Genomic DNA, 22,754 nt, shown 5'->3' with positions numbered 1-22,754 from the left:
TCAAACAATGCCTGTGTCATACAGCATTTCTCCAGTCTACAATCCCTTGTGTTCTACAGCATGTCTCCAACCACCCAGGTGTGTCCTACAGCCATGTCTATGTGTTTATGTCTATAGCATTACCCTTTCCTCTTGATCCCTTCTCTGAACTCTGCCTGCCACCTAGAGCATTCTCTGGTCTCCAACCACACCTTTGTGTCCTACAGCATGTCTTCAGTTCCCAACCATGCCCTGGTCTCCATCCAGGTCAGTGTAACAGACAGCATGTCTCCAGTCCCCAACCACATCATTGTGTCCTACAACACGTCTCTGGTTTCCAAACACACCTGTGGGTCCTACAGCTTGTCTTCGGTCTTCAACCCCAACTGTGTCCTACAGCATGTGCCTGCTCTCAGACAATGGTTGTGTCCTACAGCATTTCCCTAGTCTTCAACAACTCCTGTGTGTTCTATATGTCTCCAACCACTCATGTATGTCCTACATCACATCTTGTTCTCCAACCATGTCTGTGTTCTACAGCATTTCCCTGGTCTCCAATCACACCTGTGAATCTTACAACATGTCTTTGGTCTCCAACTATGTCTGTTTGTCTGATAGCATGTTTCCGATCACCAACCATTCTTGTGTGACCTACAGCATGTCTCTAATCCCTTCCACATCTGTTTGTCCTAGATCATGTCTCCAATCTCCAATCATGCCTGTATGTCCTACAGCATGTTTCTGGTTTCCAACCACACCTGTGGATACTACAGCTTGTCTTTGGTCTTCAAACCCAACTGTGTGTTCTACAGCATGTGCCTGTTCTCGAACAATGGTTGTGTCCTACAGCATTTCCCTAGTCTTCAACCACTCCTCTGTGTTCCATGTGTCTCCAGTCTCCAACCACCCATGTATGTCCTACAGCACATCTCGTTCTCCAACCATGTCTATGTGTTCTTCAGCATTTCCCTGATCTCTCGTCTCAATTCACGACTGTGTGTCCTACAGCATGTTTCTGGTTTCCAACCACACCTGTGGGTACTACAGCTTGTCTTTGGTCTTCAAACCCAACTGTGTGTCTTAAAGCATGTGCCTGTTCTCGAACAATGGTTGTGTCCTACAGCATTTCCCTAGTCTTCAACCACTGCTGTGTGTTCCACATGTCTACAACCACCCATGTATGTCCTACAGCACATCTAGTTCTCCAACCATGTCTATGTGTTCTACAGCATTTCCCTGGTCTCTCATCTCAATTCACGACTGTGTGTCCTACATCATGTGCCTGTTCTCGAACAATGGCTCTGTCCTACAGCATTTCCCTAGTCATCTACCACTCCTGTGTGTTCCACATGTCTCCAACCACCCATGTATGTCTTACAGCACACCGCGTTCTCCAACCATGTCGATGTGTTCTACAGCATTTCCCTGGTCTCCAATCACACCTGTGTGTCCTACATTATGTCTCTAATCCCCTTCCACATGTTTGTCCTAGAGCATGTCTCCAATCTCCAACCATGCCTGTATGTCCTTCAGCATGTCTCTGGTTTCTAACCACACCTGTGGGTCCTACAGCTTGTCTTCAGTCTTCAAACCCAACTGTGTGTCCTACAACATGTCTCTAGTCTCAGTTCACGACTGTGTCCTACTGCATTGTCTGCAGCCTCCAACCACACCTAAACCACACCAGTAGGCTCTGACCATCTTCTGTGGTACGTCCACAGACCGTAGTGAACATTATGTTTGGCCCTGCAGTTGAGGCCCCCCTTATTAGCAACCACTGATCTTCAGTGTGGGCTTCGATGAGGAAAACAAGTCCCCCTTTCTCATTGAAGCCCACCCATTCAAACTCTATTGGTTAAGAAGTAGGTATCTGCCATATGTTCTTGTCAATAGATCTAGACAACCTCCGGAAAATTGAAAGCAGGAATCGAGATGACCAACTCACTTTATTTGGGTCTGATGTTGTAGACCAAACCAGAAAACAGTATTTTATTCCAGACGTTGCAGTCTCCCTCCATTGGTGTCACTTATGGTGGCCTCTCAGGTGATAATAGAGGTTCGAATTCTGGGAGAAGAGCTTCCCACACACGGGGCAGGAAAATGGTTTTTCTCCAGTGTGGAGCCGTTGGTGGCTGACAAGGTGCGCTTTGCGTGCAAAGGCTTTCCCGCACTCGGAGCAGGCAAAGGGCTGCTCTCCAGTGTGCACCACCTTGTGATACAGAAGGCCAGACCGGCGGGAGAAGCTCTTCCCGCACTCAGAGCACATGTGTGGCTGTTCACCAGTGTGTGTCCTCTGGTGGATGATGAGCCAGGCCTTCTGGGCGAAGCGCTGGCCGCACTCTGGGCAGGAGAATGGTTGCTCGCCCGTATGAGTCCGCAGATGGTTGGCCAGCCATATCTTCCGAGAGAAGCTCCTCCCGCACTCGGAGCACGGGTATGGCTGCTGGCCGGTGTGGGTCACCCGGTGCTTGATGAGATTGGACTGATGCGTGAAATGTTTCCCGCACTCTGAGCACTGGTATGGCTTCTCGCCGGTGTGCACGACCTGGTGGGCACTGAGGTTGGTGGTGTTCGAAAAGCGTTTCCCGCACACAGAACACGGAAAGGGCTTTTCTCCTGTGTGGACCCGAAGATGGCGGGTGAGCTGCTCCTTGTACAGGAACCGCTTCCCGCACTCGGGGCAGGGGAAGGGCCGTTCGTCCGTGTGGATCTTCTGGTGTTTGAGAAGGTCCAATTCCCTCGTGAAGCCCTTGCCGCATTCAGTACACGGAAAGGGGCGGTCCACCGCATGCACCTTCTTGTGCTTGACGAGGTGGGACTTTAGAGTGAAACGTCTCCCGCACACCAGGCACTCGTATGGCTTCTCACCACTGTGTATCCTGAGGTGGTTGATGAGCTCGAACTTCCTCTTGAAACGTTTCCCGCACACAGAGCAGAGGCATTTCTTACTGCTGTCCTTGTCTGCAGACTGCGGTTCATCAGAGATTCTGTTGAGGGAACCTTCCTTGGGATTGAAGGGGAAAGGAGAGCCTGGGCGTGCGTGGTTAGTGAGGATCTCTTCTGTTGGCTCGCTTTTGGGGACATCGAAGCCCTCTGAGAGCATCCCAGTACAGAGTCCACCTGATGGAACAGACAAGAAAATGAAATACTCTGCTCTGCCGGAGGACTCCGCTCCTTCCTCTATAACTCTCCTCTCCTGAAATACTCTGCACTGCTGGAGGACTCTGCTCCTTCCTCTATAACTCTCCTCTCCTGAAATACTCTGCGCTGCTGGAGGACTCCACTCCTTCCTCTATAACTCTCCTCTCCTGAAATACTCTGCACTGCTGGAGGACTCTGCTCCTTCCTCTGTAACTCTCCTCTCCTGAAATACTCTGTACTGCCGGAGGACTCCGCTCCTTCCTCTGTAACTCTCCTCTCCTGAAATACTCTGCGCTGCTGGTGGACTCCGCTCCTTCCTCTGTGCTGCCCTTTCTACTCACCTGTGTCAATCACTACTGGAACCTCCTCTTCTTTCACTGTCACTCGAATTACTTCTTCCTTCCTCTCCTCATCCTCCTCTTTTTTCATCTCTTCTTTGACTGGCTTATGGCTGCTCTGGTCTCCACCCTGTGTGGACCAATAGGGACAGAGGACACCTCGTGACTAACCACAGAACTCTTTTATTGAACGTTCAAAATATTTTTTTTTGACAGTTTTTGTCAGTATTTCCCAAAAGTGAACATCAAACTCAGAATGAACGCGTTGCATGTAACCTGTACCGAAAAAAAACTGCCATTACAGATGTCTCTTTAGATGTTTTTTATTCCTTGGTCCCACCTACCTGATGATGGTGAGGGATGGTGTTACCTTCCTGTGTGGAATCCCGGGAATACAGAGGACGGGGACATCTCTCTGGTGGGTTCCCATGACTGGATCCACCTACCTGTTGATGTTGAAGGATGTTGGGACCTTCCTGTGTGGAATCCCAGGAATACGGAGGACGGGGACATCTCTCTGGTGGGTTCCCATGACTGGATCCATCTACCTGATGATGGTGAGGGATGGTGTGATCTTCCTGTGTGGAATCCCGGGAATACAGAGAATGGGGACATCTCTCTGGTGGGTTCCCATGACTGGATCCATCTGTAGGAAACACACACACTGACTGAATCCATTGTTTCTATGTGTTTATCAGATGATGGGGGATCTAGGTGGATCCTCCGTACTGCTCTCTCCTTTCCAATAAAGTTTCCTCTTACCCGGTGATGCGAGGGGCGGCTGATTGTCCATCATGACGTCCCTGGAAGGAAAGGAGAACTTACCAACTGGAAAGGAAGCCAGCAAAGGAAACAATTGGTAATATTATCACACCACAACACTGACTTCATCAGGACTTCATCAGATCTCCATCAGGAGCTCCTGTAGGACTTCATCAGGAGCTCCTATAGGACTTCATTAGGAGCTCCTCAGGACTTCATCAGGAGCTCCTCAGGACTTCATCAGGAGCTCCTCAGGACTTCATCAGGAGCTCTCTAGAACTTCATCAGGAGCTCTCTAAAACTTCATCAGGAGCTCTCTAGAACTTCATCAGGAGCTCTTTAGGACTTCAGCAGGAGTGTAGGCATGCTGCATCCTGCTTATACTCCTGATGAAGTCAATGAGATGCATAGAGCTAGGTTTAGCAGATGACATCATCAGGCTGATCCATGGTACCTACCCCGTGTCAAAGGACAAGCCCAGAGTTGCGATTTACAGCCCATAAGAAAGAATAGGTTGCAAAATTGTACCACACTGAATCACGCCCCTGTGGTTTTCAGCCCTCAATAAGAAAAAAAAGGGTACAAAACTGATTTGCCGGAGAGCGTGGTTGAAGGAGTTATATTATTTATAAATTATATTATTAAATAATAAAAAATAAATAAAATAAACATTTAAATGAAATTTAAAAATAAAATAATGTTATTATTAATATCAATAATAAATACTATTTACATTTAGATACTTTTTTTTAAATTATTTGCTCTGATAAGCAGTACAATATTTTAATAATACATCTTATTAGACATACATATATTTTGTAATAAAAATGATATTAAAAAAATAAAATATTTTCATTAAAAACAAGCATGTATTCACAGTGGATCGCCTATGTAAGTGCAGCAGAACTTGGTGGGGTGCACATTCATATATCTGCAGCCCATTCAAAAAAATAGCTTGCAAAATTGTACCATACTGAATCGCACTGCGCGCCCCTGTGCTTTTTGGGTGTAAATCAGAAAAAAAAAGTAAGGGGGGGGGGGTGAATGTGTGTGTGTGCTTGCAATACTGATTTGATGGAAAGTGCAGTTGAAGGAGATATATTATTTATAAATTATATTATTAAATAAATTATATTATTAAATAATACAATTAAAAAAATAAAATTAAAACATTTAAATGAAATTAAATAAAAAAATATTAAAAAACATTATTATTAATATCAATGATAAATAATATTTAAATAAAAAAAAACATAAGCAGTATAACATTTTAATTATATATCTTATTAGACATATATTTTGTAATAAATATGATATGAAAAAATATAATAAAATATCATTATTATAAATCATATCACAGAAAATGATGTCCTGCTGTAGTTTTTTTTTTTAAATAATATTAGATCACATTACAATATGTTCATTAAAAACAAGCACATATTCGCAGTGGATCGCCTACGTAAGCGCAGCAGAACTTGTTGGGGTGCACATTCATATATTTGCAGCCCATTCAAAAGAGTAGGTTGCAAAATTGTACAGTACTGAATCGTACAGGAATGCGCTCCTGTGCATTTCGGGTGTAAACCATTCCTCAATGAAACAGCAAAACAGATTTGACTGAAAGTGCAGGTGGAGATATATTATATTATTTATAAATTATAATATTAAATAATACAATTAAAAAAATAAAATAACATTTTTTTAATGAAATTAAATAAAAAATATAAAAAAAATTATTAATATCAATAATAAATAATATTTCAATGAAAAAAAAACTGATAAGCAGTACATTTTAATGATCTAATTAGACATATATTTTGTAATAAAAATTATATTAAAAAAATAGAATAAAATGTAATCATTATAAATCATATCACAGAAAATAATGTCCTGCTGTAGTTTTTTTTTTTTTTTTAATATTAGATCACATTACAAATATAATAAAATATAATCATTATAAATGATATCACAGAAAATGATGTCCTGCTGTAGTTTTTTTTTTTCAAATATTAGATCACATTACAAATATAATAAAATATAATCATTATAAATCATATCACAGAAAATGATGTCCTGCTGTAGTTTTTTTTTTTAAATAATAGATCACATTACAATTATAATAAAATATAATCATTATAAATCGTATCACAGAAAATGATGTCCTGCTGTAGGTTTTTTTTTTTTTTTTAAATATTAGATCACATTACAATATTTTCATTAAAAATAAGAACATATTCGCAGTGGATTGCCTATGTAAGCGCAGTGCACATTCGTATATTTGTTTTATTGCCATTTAATTAACAATATTTTGGTTACATTGTAATATTAGTGATCCACGTCTGCACTATGTATCAATGGATCGGTCTACTCACATGTGACAGGTGAACGCGCGGTCACGCTCGACCAGTTTGATAACCAGCAATGAGTTCTGTAGTCACACGGACAGACATATCCACAGGAAGTAAAGATACTAGCATTGCATCATGGGTAGGAAAAAAAAGCGAGGAGACTTCCCCTTTAAGAATGGCCCCGCACCCTCTCTCTCCCTGTGTCAGTTGACATGGGCTGGGAATGAGGCTTGGAACACAGAAGCAGGAAGTGGTGGGATAAACTTGGATTTGGAGACTCTTCTTCCTGCTACACTGATATCCATCCAGAGGAGGTGAGGACGCGTTGCGTTGGGTTTTTTGGGGGTTTTCCTTCGATTATCTAAGAGACGTAGAAAGATTTGCGTTCATTGGCTGCCATCGTAGATGGAAAAGAAGGGGTGAAAGGTGTTTTTTGGCTTCTTCGTCATGCAGGATACCTGGCCGGTGATGACTATAGTTTTCCAGGTGTTGATTATGGTTGGGTTCCTTGCAGTGCCGCCATCCTATCGGGGGTCTTTATTATATACCAATTTGACAAATAAAAAGGATGATGACTGAAGAGAGTTTATTCGCATGACGGATGTTTGCGATCGCCGTAAATTCGACAAGTAGAGGCATGACCGGAGGTAGACCTTGTAGATGGTGTTGTTGATGGGCAACCATTACTAGTAAGGTGGACCTTGTAGATGGTGTTGTTGATGGGCAACCGTTACTGGTAAGGTGGACCTTGTAGATGGTGTTGTTGATGGGCGACCATTACTGGTAAAGTATGACCTTGTTGATGGGCGATCATTACTGGTAAGATGTGACCTGTTGATGGGCGACCATTACTGGTAAGGTGGACCTTGTAGATGGTGTTGTCTATTGGCTACCATTACTGGTAAGGTGGACCTTGTAGATGGTGTTGTTGATGGGGGACCGTTACTGGTAAGGTGGACCTTGCAGATGGTGTTGTTGATGGGCGACCGTTACTGGTAAGTTAGACTTTGCAGATGGTGTTGTTGATGGGCGACCGTTACTGGTAAGGTGGACCTTGTAGATGGTGTTGTTGATGGGCGACTGTTACTGGTAAGGTGGACCTTGTAAATGGTGTTGTTGATGGGCGACCATTACTGGTAAGGTGTAACCTTGTAGATGGTGTTGTTGATGGGCGACCATTACTGGTAAGGTGTAATCTTGTAGATGGTGTTGTTGATGGGCGACCATTACTGGTAAGGTGTAACCTTGTAGATGGTGTTGTCTATGGGCTACCATTACTGGTAAGGTGGACCTTGTAGATGGTGTTGTTGATGGGGGACCGTTACTGGTAAGGTGGACCTTGCAGATGGTGTTGTTGATGGGCGATCGTTACTGGTAAGTTAGACTTTGCAGATGGTGTTGTTGATGGGCGACCGTTACTGGTAAGTTAGACTTTGCAGATGGTGTTGTTGATGGGCGACCGTTACTGGTAAGTTAGACTTTGCAGATGGTGTTGTTGATGGGCGACCGTTACTGGTAAGGTGGACCTTGCAGATGGTGTTGTTGATGGGCGACCGTTACTGGTAAGTTAGACTTTGCAGATGGTGTTGTTGATGGGCGACCGTTACTGGTAAGGTGGACCTTGTAGATGGTGTTGTTGATGGGCGACCGTTACTGGTAAGGTGGACCTTGTAGATGGTGTTGTTGATGGGCGACCGTTACTGGTAAGGTGTAACCTTGTAGACGGTGTTGTTGATGGGCGACAGTTACTGGTAAGGTGGACCTTGTAGATGGTGTTGTTGATGGGCGACAGTTATTGGTAAGGTGGACCTTGCAGATGGTGTTGTTGATGGGCGACCGTTCCTGGTAAGGTGGACCTTGCAGATGGTGTTGTTGATGGGCGACCGTTCCTGGTAAGGTGGACCTTGCAGATGGTGTTGTTGATGGGCGACTGTTACTGGTAAGGTGGACCTTACAGATGGTGTTGTTGATGGGCGACCGTTACTGGTAAGGTGGACCTTGCAGATGGTGTTGTTGAGGCGACCGTTACTGGTAAGGTGGACCTTGCAGATGGTGTTGTTGAGGCGACCGTTACTGGTAAGGTGGACCTTGCAGATGGTGTTGTTGAGGCGACCGTTACTGGTAAGGTGGACCTTGCAGATGGTGTTGTTGATGGGCGACCGTTACTGGTAAGGTGGACCTTGCAGATGGTGTTGTTGATGGGCGACCGTTACTGGTAAGGTGGACCTTGCAGATGGTGTTGTTGATGGGCGACCGTTACTGGTAAGGTGGACCTTGCAGATGGTGTTGTTGATGGGCGACCGTTACTGGTAAGGTGGACCTTGCAGATGGTGTTGTTGATGGGCGACCGTTACTGGTAAGGTGGACCTTGCAGATGGTGTTATTGATGGGCGACCGTTACTGGTAAGGTGGACCTTGCAGATGGTGTTGTTGATGGGCGACCGTTACTGGTAAGGTGGACCTTGTAGATGGTATTGTTGATGGGCGACCGTTACTGGTAAGGTGGACCTTGTAGATGGTGTTGTTGATGGGCGACCATTACTGGTAAGGTGTGACCTTGTTGATGGGCGATCATTACTGGTAAGATGTGACCTGTTGATGGGCGACCATTACTGGTAAGGTGGACCTTGTAGATGGTGTTGTCTATGGGCTACCATTACTGGTAAGGTGGACCTTGTAGATGGTGTTGTTGATGGGGGACCGTTACTGGTAAGGTGGACCTTGCAGATGGTGTTGTTGATGGGCGACCGTTACTGGTAAGTTAGACTTTGCAGATGGTGTTGTTGATGGGCGACCGTTACTGGTAAGGTGGACCTTGTAGATGGTGTTGTTGATGGGCGACCGTTACTGGTAAGGTGGACCTTGTAGATGGTGTTGTTGATGGGCGACCATTACTGGTAAGGTGTAACCTTGTAGATGGTGTTGTTGATGGGCGACCATTACTGGTAAGGTGTAATCTTGTAGATGGTGTTGTTGATGGGCGACCATTACTGGTAAGGTGTAACCTTGTAGATGGTGTTGTCTATGGGCTACCATTACTGGTAAGGTGGACCTTGTAGATGGTGTTGTTGATGGGGGACCGTTACTGGTAAGGTGGACCTTGCAGATGGTGTTGTTGATGGGCGATCGTTACTGGTAAGTTAGACTTTGCAGATGGTGTTGTTGATGGGCGACCGTTACTGGTAAGTTAGACTTTGCAGATGGTGTTGTTGATGGGCGACCGTTACTGGTAAGTTAGACTTTGCAGATGGTGTTGTTGATGGGCGACCGTTACTGGTAAGGTGGACCTTGCAGATGGTGTTGTTGATGGGCGACCGTTACTGGTAAGTTAGACTTTGCAGATGGTGTTGTTGATGGGCGACCGTTACTGGTAAGGTGGACCTTGTAGATGGTGTTGTTGATGGGCGACCGTTACTGGTAAGGTGGACCTTGTAGATGGTGTTGTTGATGGGCGACCGTTACTGGTAAGGTGTAACCTTGTAGATGGTGTTGTTGATGGGCGACAGTTACTGGTAAGGTGGACCTTGTAGATGGTGTTGTTGATGGGCGACAGTTATTGGTAAGGTGGACCTTGCAGATGGTGTTGTTGATGGGCGACCGTTCCTGGTAAGGTGGACCTTGCAGATGGTGTTGTTGATGGGCGACCGTTCCTGGTAAGGTGGACCTTGCAGATGGTGTTGTTGATGGGCGACTGTTACTGGTAAGGTGGACCTTACAGATGGTGTTGTTGATGGGCGACTGTTACTGGTAAGGTGGACCTTGCAGATGGTGTTGTTGAGGCGACCGTTACTGGTAAGGTGGACCTTGCAGATGGTGTTGTTGAGGCGACCGTTACTGGTAAGGTGGACCTTGCAGATGGTGTTGTTGAGGCGACCGTTACTGGTAAGGTGGACCTTGCAGATGGTGTTGTTGATGGGCGACCGTTACTGGTAAGGTGGACCTTGCAGATGGTGTTGTTGATGGGCGACCGTTACTGGTAAGGTGGACCTTGCAGATGGTGTTGTTGATGGGCGACCGTTACTGGTAAGGTGGACCTTGCAGATGGTGTTGTTGATGGGCGACCGTTACTGGTAAGGTGGACCTTGCAGATGGTGTTGTTGATGGGCGACCGTTACTGGTAAGGTGGACCTTGCAGATGGTGTTGTTGATGGGCGACCGTTACTGGTAAGGTGGACCTTGCAGATGGTGTTGTTGATGGGCGACCGTTACTGGTAAGGTGGACCTTGCAGATGGTGTTGTTGATGGGCGACCGTTACTGGTAAGGTGGACCTTGCAGATGGTGTTGTTGATGGGCGACCGTTACTGGTAAGGTGGACCTTGCAGATGGTGTTGTTGATGGGCGACCGTTACTGGTAAGGTGGACCTTGCAGATGGTGTTGTTGATGGGCGACCGTTACTGGTAAGGTGGACCTTGCAGATGGTGTTGTTGATGGGCGACCGTTACTGGTAAGGTGGACCTTGTAGATGGTATTGTTGATGGGCGACCGTTACTGGTAAGGTGGACCTTGTAGATGGTGTTGTTGATGGGCGACCATTACTGGTAAGGTGTGACCTTGTTGATGGGCGATCATTACTGGTAAGATGTGACCTTGTTGATGGGCGACCATTACTGGTAAGGTGGACCTTGTAGATGGTGTTGTTGATGGGCTACCATTACTGGTAAGGTGGACCTTGTAGATGGTGTTGTTGATGGGCAACAGTTATTGGTAAGGTGGACCTTGCAGATGGTGTTGTTGATGGGCGACCGTTCCTGGTAAGGTGGACCTTGCAGATGGTGTTGTTGATGGGCGACCGTTACTGGTAAGGTGGACCTTACAGATGGTGTTGTTGATGGGCGACCATTACTGGTAAGGTGGACCTTGCAGATGGTGTTGTTGATGGGCGACCGTTACTGGTAAGGTGGACCTTGTAGATGGTGTTGTTGATGGGCGACCGTTACTGGTAAGGTAGACCTTGTAGATGGTGCTGTTGATGGGCGACAGTTACTGGTAAGGTGGACCTTGTAGATGGTGTTGTTGATGGGCGACAGTTACTGGTAAGGTGGACCTTGCAGATGGTGTTGTTGATGGGCGACCGTTACTGGTAAGGTGGACCTTGCAGATGGTGTTGTTGAGGCGACCGTTACTGGTAAGGTGGACCTTGCAGATGGTGTTGTTGAGGCAACCGTTACTGGTAAGGTGGACCTTGCAGATGGTGTTGTTGATGGTCGACCGTTACTGGTAAGGTGGACCTTGCAGATGGTGTTGTTGATGGGCGACCGTTACTGGTAAGGTGGACCTTGCAGATGGTGTTGTTGATGGGTGACCGTTACTGGTAAGGTGGACCTTGCAGATGATGTTGTTGATGGGTGACCGTTACTGGTAAGGTGGACCTTGCAGATGGTGTTGTTGATGGGCGACCGTTACTGGTAAGGTGGACCTTGTAGATGGTGTTGTTGATGGGCGACCGTTACTGGTAAGGTGGACCTTGTAGATGGTGTTGTTGATGGGTGACCATAACTGGTAAGGTGGACCTTGTAGATGGTGTTGTTGATGGGCGACCATTACTGGTAAGGTGTAACCTTGTAGATGGTGTTGTTGATGGGCGACCATTACTGGTAAGGTGTAACCTTGTAGATGGTGTTCTTGATGGGCGACCATTACTGGTAAGGTGTAACCTTGTGGATGGTGTTGTTGATGGGCATTCATTACTGCACAGCACATCAAGGACCATGCCTTCCTGTGAGTAAAGCATACACTAGGGGTGGCCATGGGTGGGGAGATCAAATCCTGTAAGCAAAGGGTACGCTAGAGCTGGTAAGGTGGACCTTGAAGATGGTGTTGTTGATGGGTGACCTTTACTGGTAAGGTGGACCTTGTAGATGGTGTTGTTGATGGGTGACCATTACTGGTAAGGTGGACCTTGTAGATGGTGTTGTTGATGGGTGACCATTACTGGTAAGGTGGACCTTGTAGATGGTGTTGTTGATGGGTGACCATTACTGGTAAGGTGGACCTTGTAGATGGTGTTGTTGATGGGCGACCATTACTGGTAAGGTGGACCTTGTAGATGGTGTTGTTGATGGGCGACCATTACTGGTAAGGTGGACCTTGTACATGGTGTTGTTGATGGGCTACCATTACTGGTAAGGTGGACCTTGTAGATGGTGTTGTTGATGGGCGACCATTACTGGTAAGGTGAACCTTGTAGATGGTGTTGTTGATGGGCGACCAATACTGGTAAGGTGGACCTTGTAGATTGTGTTGTTGATGGGCGACCATTACTGGTAAGGTGGACCTTGTAGATGGTGTTGTTGATGGGCGAACATTACTGGTAAGGTGGACCTTGTAGATGGTGTTGTTGATGGGTGACCATTACTGGTAAGGTGTAACCTTGTAGATGGTGTTGTTGATGGGCGAACATTACTGGTAAGGTGGACCTTGTAGATGGTGTTGTTGATGGGCGACCATTACTGGTAAGGTATAACCTTGTAGATGGTGTTGTTGATGGGCGACCATTACTGGTAAGGTGTAACCTGGTAGATGGTGTTGTTGATGGGCGACCATTACTGGTAAAGTGTAACCTTGTAGATGGTGTTGTTGATGGGCGATCATTACTGCACAGCACATCAAGGACCATGACTTCCTGAGAGTAAAGCATACACTAAGGGTGGCCATGGGTGGGGAGATCAAATTCTGTAAGCAAAGGGTACGCTAGAGCTGGTAAGGTGGACCTTGTAGATGGTGTTGTTGATGGGCGAATATTACTGGTAAGGTGGACCTTGTAGATGGTGTTGTTGATGGGTGACCATTACTGGTAAGGTGTGACCTTGTAGACGGTGTTGTTGATGTGTGACCATTATTGGTAAGGTGGACCTTGTAGATGGTGTTGTTGACGGGTGACCGTTACTGGTAAGGTGGACCTTGTAGATGGTGTTGTTGATGGGTGACCATTACTGGTAAGGTGAACCCTTGTAGATGGTGTTGTTGATGGGCGATCATTACTGGTAAGGTGGACCTTGTAGATGGTGTTGTTGATGGGCGACCATTACTGGTAAGGTGGACCTTGTAGATGGTGTTGTTGATGGGCGACCATTACTGGTAAGGTGGACCTTGTAGATGGTGTTGTTGATGGGCGAACATTACTGGTAAGGTGGACCTTGTAGATAGTGTTGTTCATGGGTGCCCATTACTGGTAAGGTGGACCTTGTAGATGGTGTTGTTGATGGGCGAACATTACTGGTAAGTTGGACCTTGTAGATGGTGTTGTTGATGGTCGACCGTTACTGGTAAGGTGGACCTTGCAGATGGTGTTGTTGATGGGCGACCGTTACTGGTAAGGTGGACCTTGCAGATGGTGTTGTTGATGGGTGACCGTTACTGGTAAGGTGGACCTTGCAGATGGTGTTGTTGATGGGTGACCGTTACTGGTAAGGTGGACCTTGCAGATGGTGTTGTTGATGGGCGACCGTTACTGGTAAGGTGGACCTTGTAGATGGTGTTGTTGATGGGCGACCGTTACTGGTAAGGTAGACCTTGTAGATGGTGCTGTTGATGGGCGACAGTTACTGGTAAGGTGGACCTTGTAGATGGTGTTGTTGATGGGCGACAGTTACTGGTAAGGTGGACCTTGCAGATGGTGTTGTTGATGGGTGACCGTTCCTGGTAAGGTGGACCTTGCAGATGGTGTTGTTGATGGGCGACCGTTACTGGTAAGGTGGACCTTGCAGATGGTGTTGTTGAGGCGACCGTTACTGGTAAGGTGGACCTTGCAGATGGTGTTGTTGAGGCAACCGTTACTGGTAAGGTGGACCTTGCAGATGGTGTTGTTGATGGTCGACCGTTACTGGTAAGGTGGACCTTGCAGATGGTGTTGTTGATGGGCGACCGTTACTGGTAAGGTGGACCTTGCAGATGGTGTTGTTGATGGGTGACCGTTACTGGTAAGGTGGACCTTGCAGATGATGTTGTTGATGGGTGACCGTTACTGGTAAGGTGGACCTTGCAGATGGTGTTGTTGATGGGCGACCGTTACTGGTAAGGTGGACCTTGTAGATGGTGTTGTTGATGGGCGACCGTTACTGGTAAGGTGGACCTTGTAGATGGTGTTGTTGATGGGTGACCATAACTGGTAAGGTGGACCTTGTAGATGGTGTTGTTGATGGGCGACCATTACTGGTAAGGTGTAACCTTGTAGATGGTGTTGTTGATGGGCGACCATTACTGGTAAGGTGTAACCTTGTAGATGGTGTTCTTGATGGGCGACCATTACTGGTAAGGTGTAACCTTGTGGATGGTGTTGTTGATGGGCATTCATTACTGCACAGCACATCAAGGACCATGCCTTCCTGTGAGTAAAGCATACACTAGGGGTGGCCATGGGTGGGGAGATCAAATCCTGTAAGCAAAGGGTACGCTAGAGCTGGTAAGGTGGACCTTGAAGATGGTGTTGTTGATGGGTGACCTTTACTGGTAAGGTGGACCTTGTAGATGGTGTTGTTGATGGGTGACCATTACTGGTAAGGTGGACCTTGTAGATGGTGTTGTTGATGGGTGACCATTACTGGTAAGGTGGACCTTGTAGATGGTGTTGTTGATGGGTGACCATTACTGGTAAGGTGGACCTTGTAGATGGTGTTGTTGATGGGCGACCATTACTGGTAAGGTGGACCTTGTAGATGGTGTTGTTGATGGGCGACCATTACTGGTAAGGTGGACCTTGTACATGGTGTTGTTGATGGGCTACCATTACTGGTAAGGTGGACCTTGTAGATGGTGTTGTTGATGGGCGACCATTACTGGTAAGGTGAACCTTGTAGATGGTGTTGTTGATGGGCGACCAATACTGGTAAGGTGGACCTTGTAGATTGTGTTGTTGATGGGCGACCATTACTGGTAAGGTGGACCTTGTAGATGGTGTTCTTGATGGGCGAACATTACTGGTAAGGTGGACCTTGTAGATGGTGTTGTTGATGGGTGACCATTACTGGTAAGGTGTAACCTTGTAGATGGTGTTGTTGATGGGCGAACATTACTGGTAAGGTGGACCTTGTAGATGGTGTTGTTGATGGGCGACCATTACTGGTAAGGTATAACCTTGTAGATGGTGTTGTTGATGGGCGACCATTACTGGTAAGGTGTAACCTGGTAGATGGTGTTGTTGATGGGCGACCATTACTGGTAAAGTGTAACCTTGTAGATGGTGTTGTTGATGGGCGATCATTACTGCACAGCACATCAAGGACCATGACTTCCTGAGAGTAAAGCATACACTAAGGGTGGCCATGGGTGGGGAGATCAAATTCTGTAAGCAAAGGGTACGCTAGAGCTGGTAAGGTGGACCTTGTAGATGGTGTTGTTGATGGGCGAATATTACTGGTAAGGTGGACCTTGTAGATGGTGTTGTTGATGGGTGACCATTACTGGTAAGGTGTGACCTTGTAGACGGTGTTGTTGATGTGTGACCATTATTGGTAAGGTGGACCTTGTAGATGGTGTTGTTGACGGGTGACCGTTACTGGTAAGGTGGACCTTGTAGATGGTGTTGTTGATGGGTGACCATTACTGGTAAGGTGAACCCTTGTAGATGGTGTTGTTGATGGGCGATCATTACTGGTAAGGTGGACCTTGTAGATGGTGTTGTTGATGGGCGACCATTACTGGTAAGGTGGACCTTGTAGATGGTGTTGTTGATGGGCGACCATTACTGGTAAGGTGGACCTTGTAGATGGTGTTGTTGATGGGCGAACATTACTGGTAAGGTGGACCTTGTAGATAGTGTTGTTCATGGGTGCCCATTACTGGTAAGGTGGACCTTGTAGATGGTGTTGTTGATGGGCGAACATTACTGGTAAGTTGGACCTTGTAGATGGTGTTGTTGATGGTCGACCGTTACTGGTAAGGTGGACCTTGCAGATGGTGTTGTTGATGGGCGACCGTTACTGGTAAGGTGGACCTTGCAGATGGTGTTGTTGATGGGTGACCGTTACTGGTAAGGTGGACCTTGCAGATGGTGTTGTTGATGGGTGACCGTTACTGGTAAGGTGGACCTTGCAGATGGTGTTGTTGATGGGCGACCGTTACTGGTAAGGTGGACCTTGTAGATGGTGTTGTTGATGGGTGACCATAACTGGTAAGGTGGACCTTGTAGATGGTGTTGTTGATGGGTGACCATAACTGGTAAGGTGGACCTTGTAGATGGTGTTGTTGATGGGCGACCATTACTGGTAAGGTGTAACCTTGTAGATGGTGTTGTTGATGGGCGACCATTACTGGTAAGGTGTAACCTTGTAGATGGTGTTCTTGATGGGCGACCATTACTGGTAAGGTGTAACCTTGTGGATGGTGTTGTTGATGGGCATTCATTACTGCACAGCACATCAAGGACCATGCCTTCCTGTGAGTAAAGCATACACTAGGGGTGGCCATGGGTGGGGAGATCAAATCCTGTAAGCAAAGGGTACGCTAGAGCTGGTAAGGTGGACCTTGAAGATGGTGTTGTTGATGGGTGACCTTTACTGGTAAGGTGGACCTTGTAGATGGTGTTGTTGATGGGTGACCATTACTGGTAAGGTGGACCTTGTAGATGGTGTTGTTGATGGGTGACCATTACTGGTAAGGTGGACCTTGTAGATGGTGTTGTTGATGGGTGACCATTACTGGTAAGGTGGACCTTGTAGATGGTGTTGTTGATGGGCGACCATTACTGGTAAGGTGGACCTTGTAGATGGTGTTGTTGATGGGCGACCATTACTGGTAAGGTGGACCTTGTACATGGAGTTGTTGATGGGCTACCATTACTGGTAAGGTGGACCTTGTAGATGGTGTTGTTGATGGGCGACCATAACTGGTAAGGTGGACCTTGTAGATGGTGTTGTTGATGGGCTACCATTACTGGTAAGGTGAACCTTGTAGATGGTGTTGTTGATGGGCGACCATTACTGGTAAGGTGGACCTTGTAGATGGTGTTGTTCATGGGCGACCAATACTGGTAAGGTGGACCTTGTAGATGGTGTTGTTGATGGGCGAACATTACTGGTAAGGTGGACCTTGTAGATGGTGTTGTTGATGGGTGACCATTACTGGTAAGGTGGACCTTGTAGATAGTGTTGTTGATGGGCGACCATTACTGGTAAGGTGTAACCTTGTAGATGGTGTTGTTGATGGGCGACCATTACTGGTAAGGTGTAACCTGGTAGATGGTGTTGTTGATGGGCGACCATTACTGGTAAAGTGTAACCTTGTAGATGGTGTTGTTGATGGGCGATCATTACTGCACAGCACATCAAGGACCATGACTTCCTGAGAGTAAAGCATACACTAAGGGTGGCCATGGGTGGGGAGATCAAATTCTGTAAGCAAAGGGTATGCTAGAGCTGGTAAGGTGGACCTTGTAGATGGTGTTGTTGATGGGCGAATATTACTGGTAAGGTGGACCTTGTAGATGGTGTTGTTGATGGGTGACCATTACTGGTAAGGTGTGACCTTGTAGACGGTGTTGTTGATGTGTGACCATTATTGGTAAGGTGGACCTTGTAGATGGTGTTGTTGACGGGTGACCGTTACTGGTAAGGTGGACCTTGTAGATGGTGTTGTTGATGGGTGACCATTACTGGTAAGGTGAACCCTTGTAGATGGTGTTGTTGATGGGCGATCATTACTGGTAAGGTGGACCTTGTAGATGGTGTTGTTGATGGGCGACCATTACTGGTAAGGTGGACCTTGTAGATGGTGTTGTTGATGGGTGACCATTACTGGTAAGGTGGACCTTGTAGATGGTGTTGTTGATGGGCGAACATTACTGGTAAGGTGGACCTTGTAGATAGTGTTGTTCATGGGTGCCCATTACTGGTAAGGTGGACCTTGTAGATGGTGTTGTTGATGGGCGAACATTACTGGTAAGTTGGACCTTGTAGATGGTGTTGTTGATGGTCGACCGTTACTGGTAAGGTGGACCTTGCAGATGGTGTTGTTGATGGGCGACCGTTACTGGTAAGGTGGACCTTGCAGATGGTGTTGTTGATGGGTGACCGTTACTGGTAAGGTGGACCTTGCAGATGGTGTTGTTGATGGGTGACCGTTACTGGTAAGGTGGACCTTGCAGATGGTGTTGTTGATGGGCGACCGTTACTGGTAAGGTGGACCTTGTAGATGGTGTTGTTGATGGGGGACCGTTACTGGTAAGGTGGACCTTGTAGATGGTGTTGTTGATGGGTGACCATAACTGGTAAGGTGGACCTTGTAGATGGTGTTGTTGATGGGCGACCATTACTGGTAAGGTGTAACCTTGTAGATGGTGTTGTTGATGGGCGACCATTACTGGTAAGGTATAACCTTGTAGATGGTGTTGTTGATGGGCGACCATAACTGGTAAGGTGTAACCTTGTGGATGGTGTTGTTGATGGGCATTCATTACTGCACAGCACATCAAGGACCATGCCTTCCTGTGAGTAAAGCATACACTAGGGGTGGCCATGGGTGGGGAGATCAAATCCTGTAAGCAAAGGGTACGCTAGAGCTGGTAAGGTGGACCTTGAAGATGGTGTTGTTGATGGGTGACCTTTACTGGTAAGGTGGACCTTGTAGATGGTGTTGTTGATGGGTGACCATTACTGGTAAGGTGGACCTTGTAGACGGTGTTGTTGATGTGTGACCATTATTGGTAAGGTGGACCTTGTAGATGGTGTTGTTGACGGGTGACCGTTACTGGTAAGGTGGACCTTGTAGATGGTGTTGTTGATGGGTGACCATTACTGGTAAGGTGAACCCTTGTAGATGGTGTTGTTGATGGGCGATCATTACTGGTAAGGTGGACCTTGTAGATGGTGTTGTTGATGGGCGACCATTACTGGTAAGGTGGACCTTGTAGATGGTGTTGTTGATGGGCGACCATTACTGGTAAGGTGGACATTGTAGATGGTGTTGTTGATGGGCGAACATTACTGGTAAGGTGGACCTTGTAGATAGTGTTGTTCATGGGTGCCCATTACTGGTAAGGTGGACCTTGTAGATGGTGTTGTTGATGGGCGAACATTACTGGTAAGTTGGACCTTGTAGATGGTGTTGTTGATGGTCGACCGTTACTGGTAAGGTGGACCTTGCAGATGGTGTTGTTGATGGGCGACCGTTACTGGTAAGGTGGACCTTGCAGATGGTGTTGTTGATGGGTGACCGTTACTGGTAAGGTGGACCTTGCAGATGGTGTTGTTGATGGGTGACCGTTACTGGTAAGGTGGACCTTGCAGATGGTGTTGTTGATGGGCGACCGTTACTGGTAAGGTGGACCTTGTAGATGGTGTTGTTGATGGGTGACCATAACTGGTAAGGTGGACCTTGTAGATGGTGTTGTTGATGGGCGACCATTACTGGTAAGGTGTAACCTTGTAGATGGTGTTCTTGATGGGCGACCATTACTGGTAAGGTGTAACCTTGTGGATGGTGTTGTTGATGGGCATTCATTACTGCACAGCACATCAAGGACCATGCCTTCCTGTGAGTAAAGCATACACTAGGGGTGGCCATGGGTGGGGAGATCAAATCCTGTAAGCAAAGGGTACGCTAGAGCTGGTAAGGTGGACCTTGAAGATGGTGTTGTTGATGGGTGACCTTTACTGGTAAGGTGGACCTTGTAGATGGTGTTGTTGATGGGTGACCATTACTGGTAAGGTGGACCTTGTAGATGGTGTTGTTGATGGGTGACCATTACTGGTAAGGTGGACCTTGTAGATGGTGTTGTTGATGGGTGACCATTACTGGTAAGGTGGACCTTGTAGATGGTGTTGTTGATGGGCGACCATTACTGGTAAGGTGGACCTTGTAGATGGTGTTGTTGATGGGCGACCATTACTGGTAAGGTTGACCTTGTACATGGAGTTGTTGATGGGCTACCATTACTGGTAAGGTGGACCTTGTAGATGGTGTTGTTGATGGGCGACCATAACTGGTAAGGTGGACCTTGTAGATGGTGTTGTTGATGGGCTACCATTACTGGTAAGGTGAACCTTGTAGATGGTGTTGTTGATGGGCGACCATTACTGGTAAGGTGGACCTTGTAGATGGTGTTGTTCATGGGCGACCAATACTGGTAAGGTGGACCTTGTAGATGGTGTTGTTGATGGGCGACCATTACTGGTAAGGTGGACCTTGTAGATGGTGTTGTTGATGGGCGAACATTACTGGTAAGGTGGACCTTGTAGATGGTGTTGTTGATGGGTGACCATTACTGGTAAGGTGGACCTTGTAGATAGTGTTGTTGATGGGCGACCATTACTGGTAAGGTGTAACCTTGTAGATGGTGTTGTTGATGGGCGACCATTACTGGTAAGGTGTAACCTGGTAGATGGTGTTGTTGATGGGCGACCATTACTGGTAAAGTGTAACCTTGTAGATGGTGTTGTTGATGGGCGATCATTACTGCACAGCACATCAAGGACCATGACTTCCTGAGAGTAAAGCATACACTAAGGGTGGCCATGGGTGGGGAGATCAAATTCTGTAAGCAAAGGGTATGCTAGAGCTGGTAAGGTGGACCTTGTAGATGGTGTTGTTGATGGGCGAATATTACTGGTAAGGTGGACCTTGTAGATGGTGTTGTTGATGGGTGACCATTACTGGTAAGGTGTGACCTTGTAGACGGTGTTGTTGGTGTGTGACCATTATTGGTAAGGTGGACCTTGTAGATGGTGTTGTTGACGGGTGACCGTTACTGGTAAGGTGGACCTTGTAGATGGTGTTGTTGATGGGTGACCATTACTGGTAAGGTGAACCCTTGTAGATGGTGTTGTTGATGGGCGATCATTACTGGTAAGGTGGACCTTGTAGATGGTGTTGTTGATGGGCGACCATTACTGGTAAGGTGGACCTTGTAGATGGTGTTGTTGATGGGTGACCATTACTGGTAAGGTGGACCTTGTAGATGGTGTTGTTGATGGGCGAACATTACTGGTAAGGTGGACCTTGTAGATAGTGTTGTTCATGGGTGCCCATTACTGGTAAGGTGGACCTTGTAGATGGTGTTGTTGATGGGCGAACATTACTGGTAAGTTGGACCTTGTAGATGGTGTTGTTGATGGTCGACCGTTACTGGTAAGGTGGACCTTGCAGATGGTGTTGTTGATGGGCGACCGTTACTGGTAAGGTGGACCTTGCAGATGGTGTTGTTGATGGGTGACCGTTACTGGTAAGGTGGACCTTGCAGATGGTGTTGTTGATGGGTGACCGTTACTGGTAAGGTGGACCTTGCAGATGGTGTTGTTGATGGGCAACCGTTACTGGTAAGGTGGACCTTGTAGATGGTGTTGTTGATGGGGGACCGTTACTGGTAAGGTGGACCTTGTAGATGGTGTTGTTGATGGGTGACCATAACTGGTAAGGTGGACCTTGTAGATGGTGTTGTTGATGGGCGACCATTACTGGTAAGGTGTAACCTTGTAGATGGTGTTGTTGATGGGCGACCATTACTGGTAAGGTATAACCTTGTAGATGGTGTTGTTGATGGGCGACCATAACTGGTAAGGTGTAACCTTGTGGATGGTGTTGTTGATGGGCATTCATTACTGCACAGCACATCAAGGACCATGCCTTCCTGTGAGTAAAGCATACACTAGGGGTGGCCATGGGTGGGGAGATCAAATCCTGTAAGCAAAGGGTACGCTAGAGCTGGTAAGGTGGACCTTGAAGATGGTGTTGTTGATGGGTGACCTTTACTGGTAAGGTGGACCTTGTAGATGGTGTTGTTGATGGGTGACCATTACTGGTAAGGTGGACCTTGTAGATGGTGTTGTTGATGGGTGACCATTACTGGTAAGGTGGACCTTGTAGATGGTGTTGTTGATGGGTGACCATTACTGGTAAGGTGGACCTTGTAGATGGTGTTGTTGATGGGTGACCATTACTGGTAAGGTGGACCTTGTAGATGGTGTTGTTGATGGGCGACCATTACTGGTAAGGTGGACCTTGTAGATGGTGTTGTTGATGGGCGACCATTACTGGTAAGGTGGACCTTGTACTTGGTGTTGTTGATGGGCTACCATTACTGGTAAGGTGGACCTTGTAGATGGTGTTGTTGATGGGCGACCATTACTGGTAAGGTGGACCTTGTAGATGGTGTTGTTGATGGGCTACCATTACTGGTAAGGTGAACCTTGTAGATGGTGTTGTTGATGGGCGACCATTACTGGTAAGGTGGACCTTGTAGATGGTGTTGTTGA

At 46.8% G+C, this 22,754-nt stretch overlaps 3 protein-coding genes across 4 annotated transcripts in view; 1 reads left to right on the top strand and 2 right to left on the bottom strand.

The window, feature by feature from the left end:
* LOC149453203 (uncharacterized) overlaps window positions 1-22,754 on the bottom strand; it is a 301,843-nt gene that overhangs the window by 33,359 nt on the left and 245,730 nt on the right. The window lies entirely within an intron of this gene.
* Window positions 1,907-7,069, bottom strand: LOC149453215 (uncharacterized). Of its 2 annotated transcripts, XM_089688474.1 has the most exons (5): window positions 6,593-7,069; window positions 4,221-4,261; window positions 3,905-4,104; window positions 3,462-3,588; window positions 1,907-3,099 (listed from the first exon to the last, which is right to left on the bottom strand). In XM_089688474.1, coding segments are annotated over exons 1-5 (1,467 nt in total). In that variant the 5' UTR covers window positions 6,595-7,069; the 3' UTR covers window positions 1,907-2,002. The 2 variants fall into 2 exon arrangements, with proteins under 2 accessions (XP_089544600.1, XP_089544601.1); XM_089688475.1 differs by lacking the exon at window positions 4,221-4,261 and having other exon boundaries at window positions 6,593-7,063.
* Window positions 6,748-22,754, top strand: part of LOC149453214 (uncharacterized) — a 38,378-nt gene continuing 22,371 nt past the window's right edge. Inside the window, exon 1 of the mRNA XM_089688490.1 lies at window positions 6,748-6,882. The gene's annotated coding sequence lies outside the window, so the exon portion shown is untranslated. The remainder of the gene's footprint in view (window positions 6,883-22,754) is intronic.

The sequence above is a fragment of the Staurois parvus genome, unplaced genomic scaffold, assembly GCF_062004578.1.
Source record: "Staurois parvus isolate SC_StPar_1 unplaced genomic scaffold, SC_StPar_1.0 ptg000449l, whole genome shotgun sequence".
NCBI classification, from domain to species: Eukaryota; Metazoa; Chordata; class Amphibia; order Anura; family Ranidae; genus Staurois; species Staurois parvus.
The sequence above is the reverse complement of the archived record's forward strand: the minus strand, read 5'-3'. Positions and strand labels throughout refer to the sequence as shown.

Excerpts from the sequence above, each read along its gene's own strand:
- LOC149453215 (XM_089688474.1), bottom strand. Across the intron at positions 4,105-4,220 it reads GCCGCCCCTCGCATCACCGG|ATGGATCCAGTCATGGGAAC; the intron begins GTAAGAGGAAAC and ends TGTTTCCTACAG. Across the intron at positions 3,100-3,461 it reads TCCAGTAGTGATTGACACAG|GTGGACTCTGTACTGGGATG; the intron begins GTGAGTAGAAAG and ends CTGTTCCATCAG.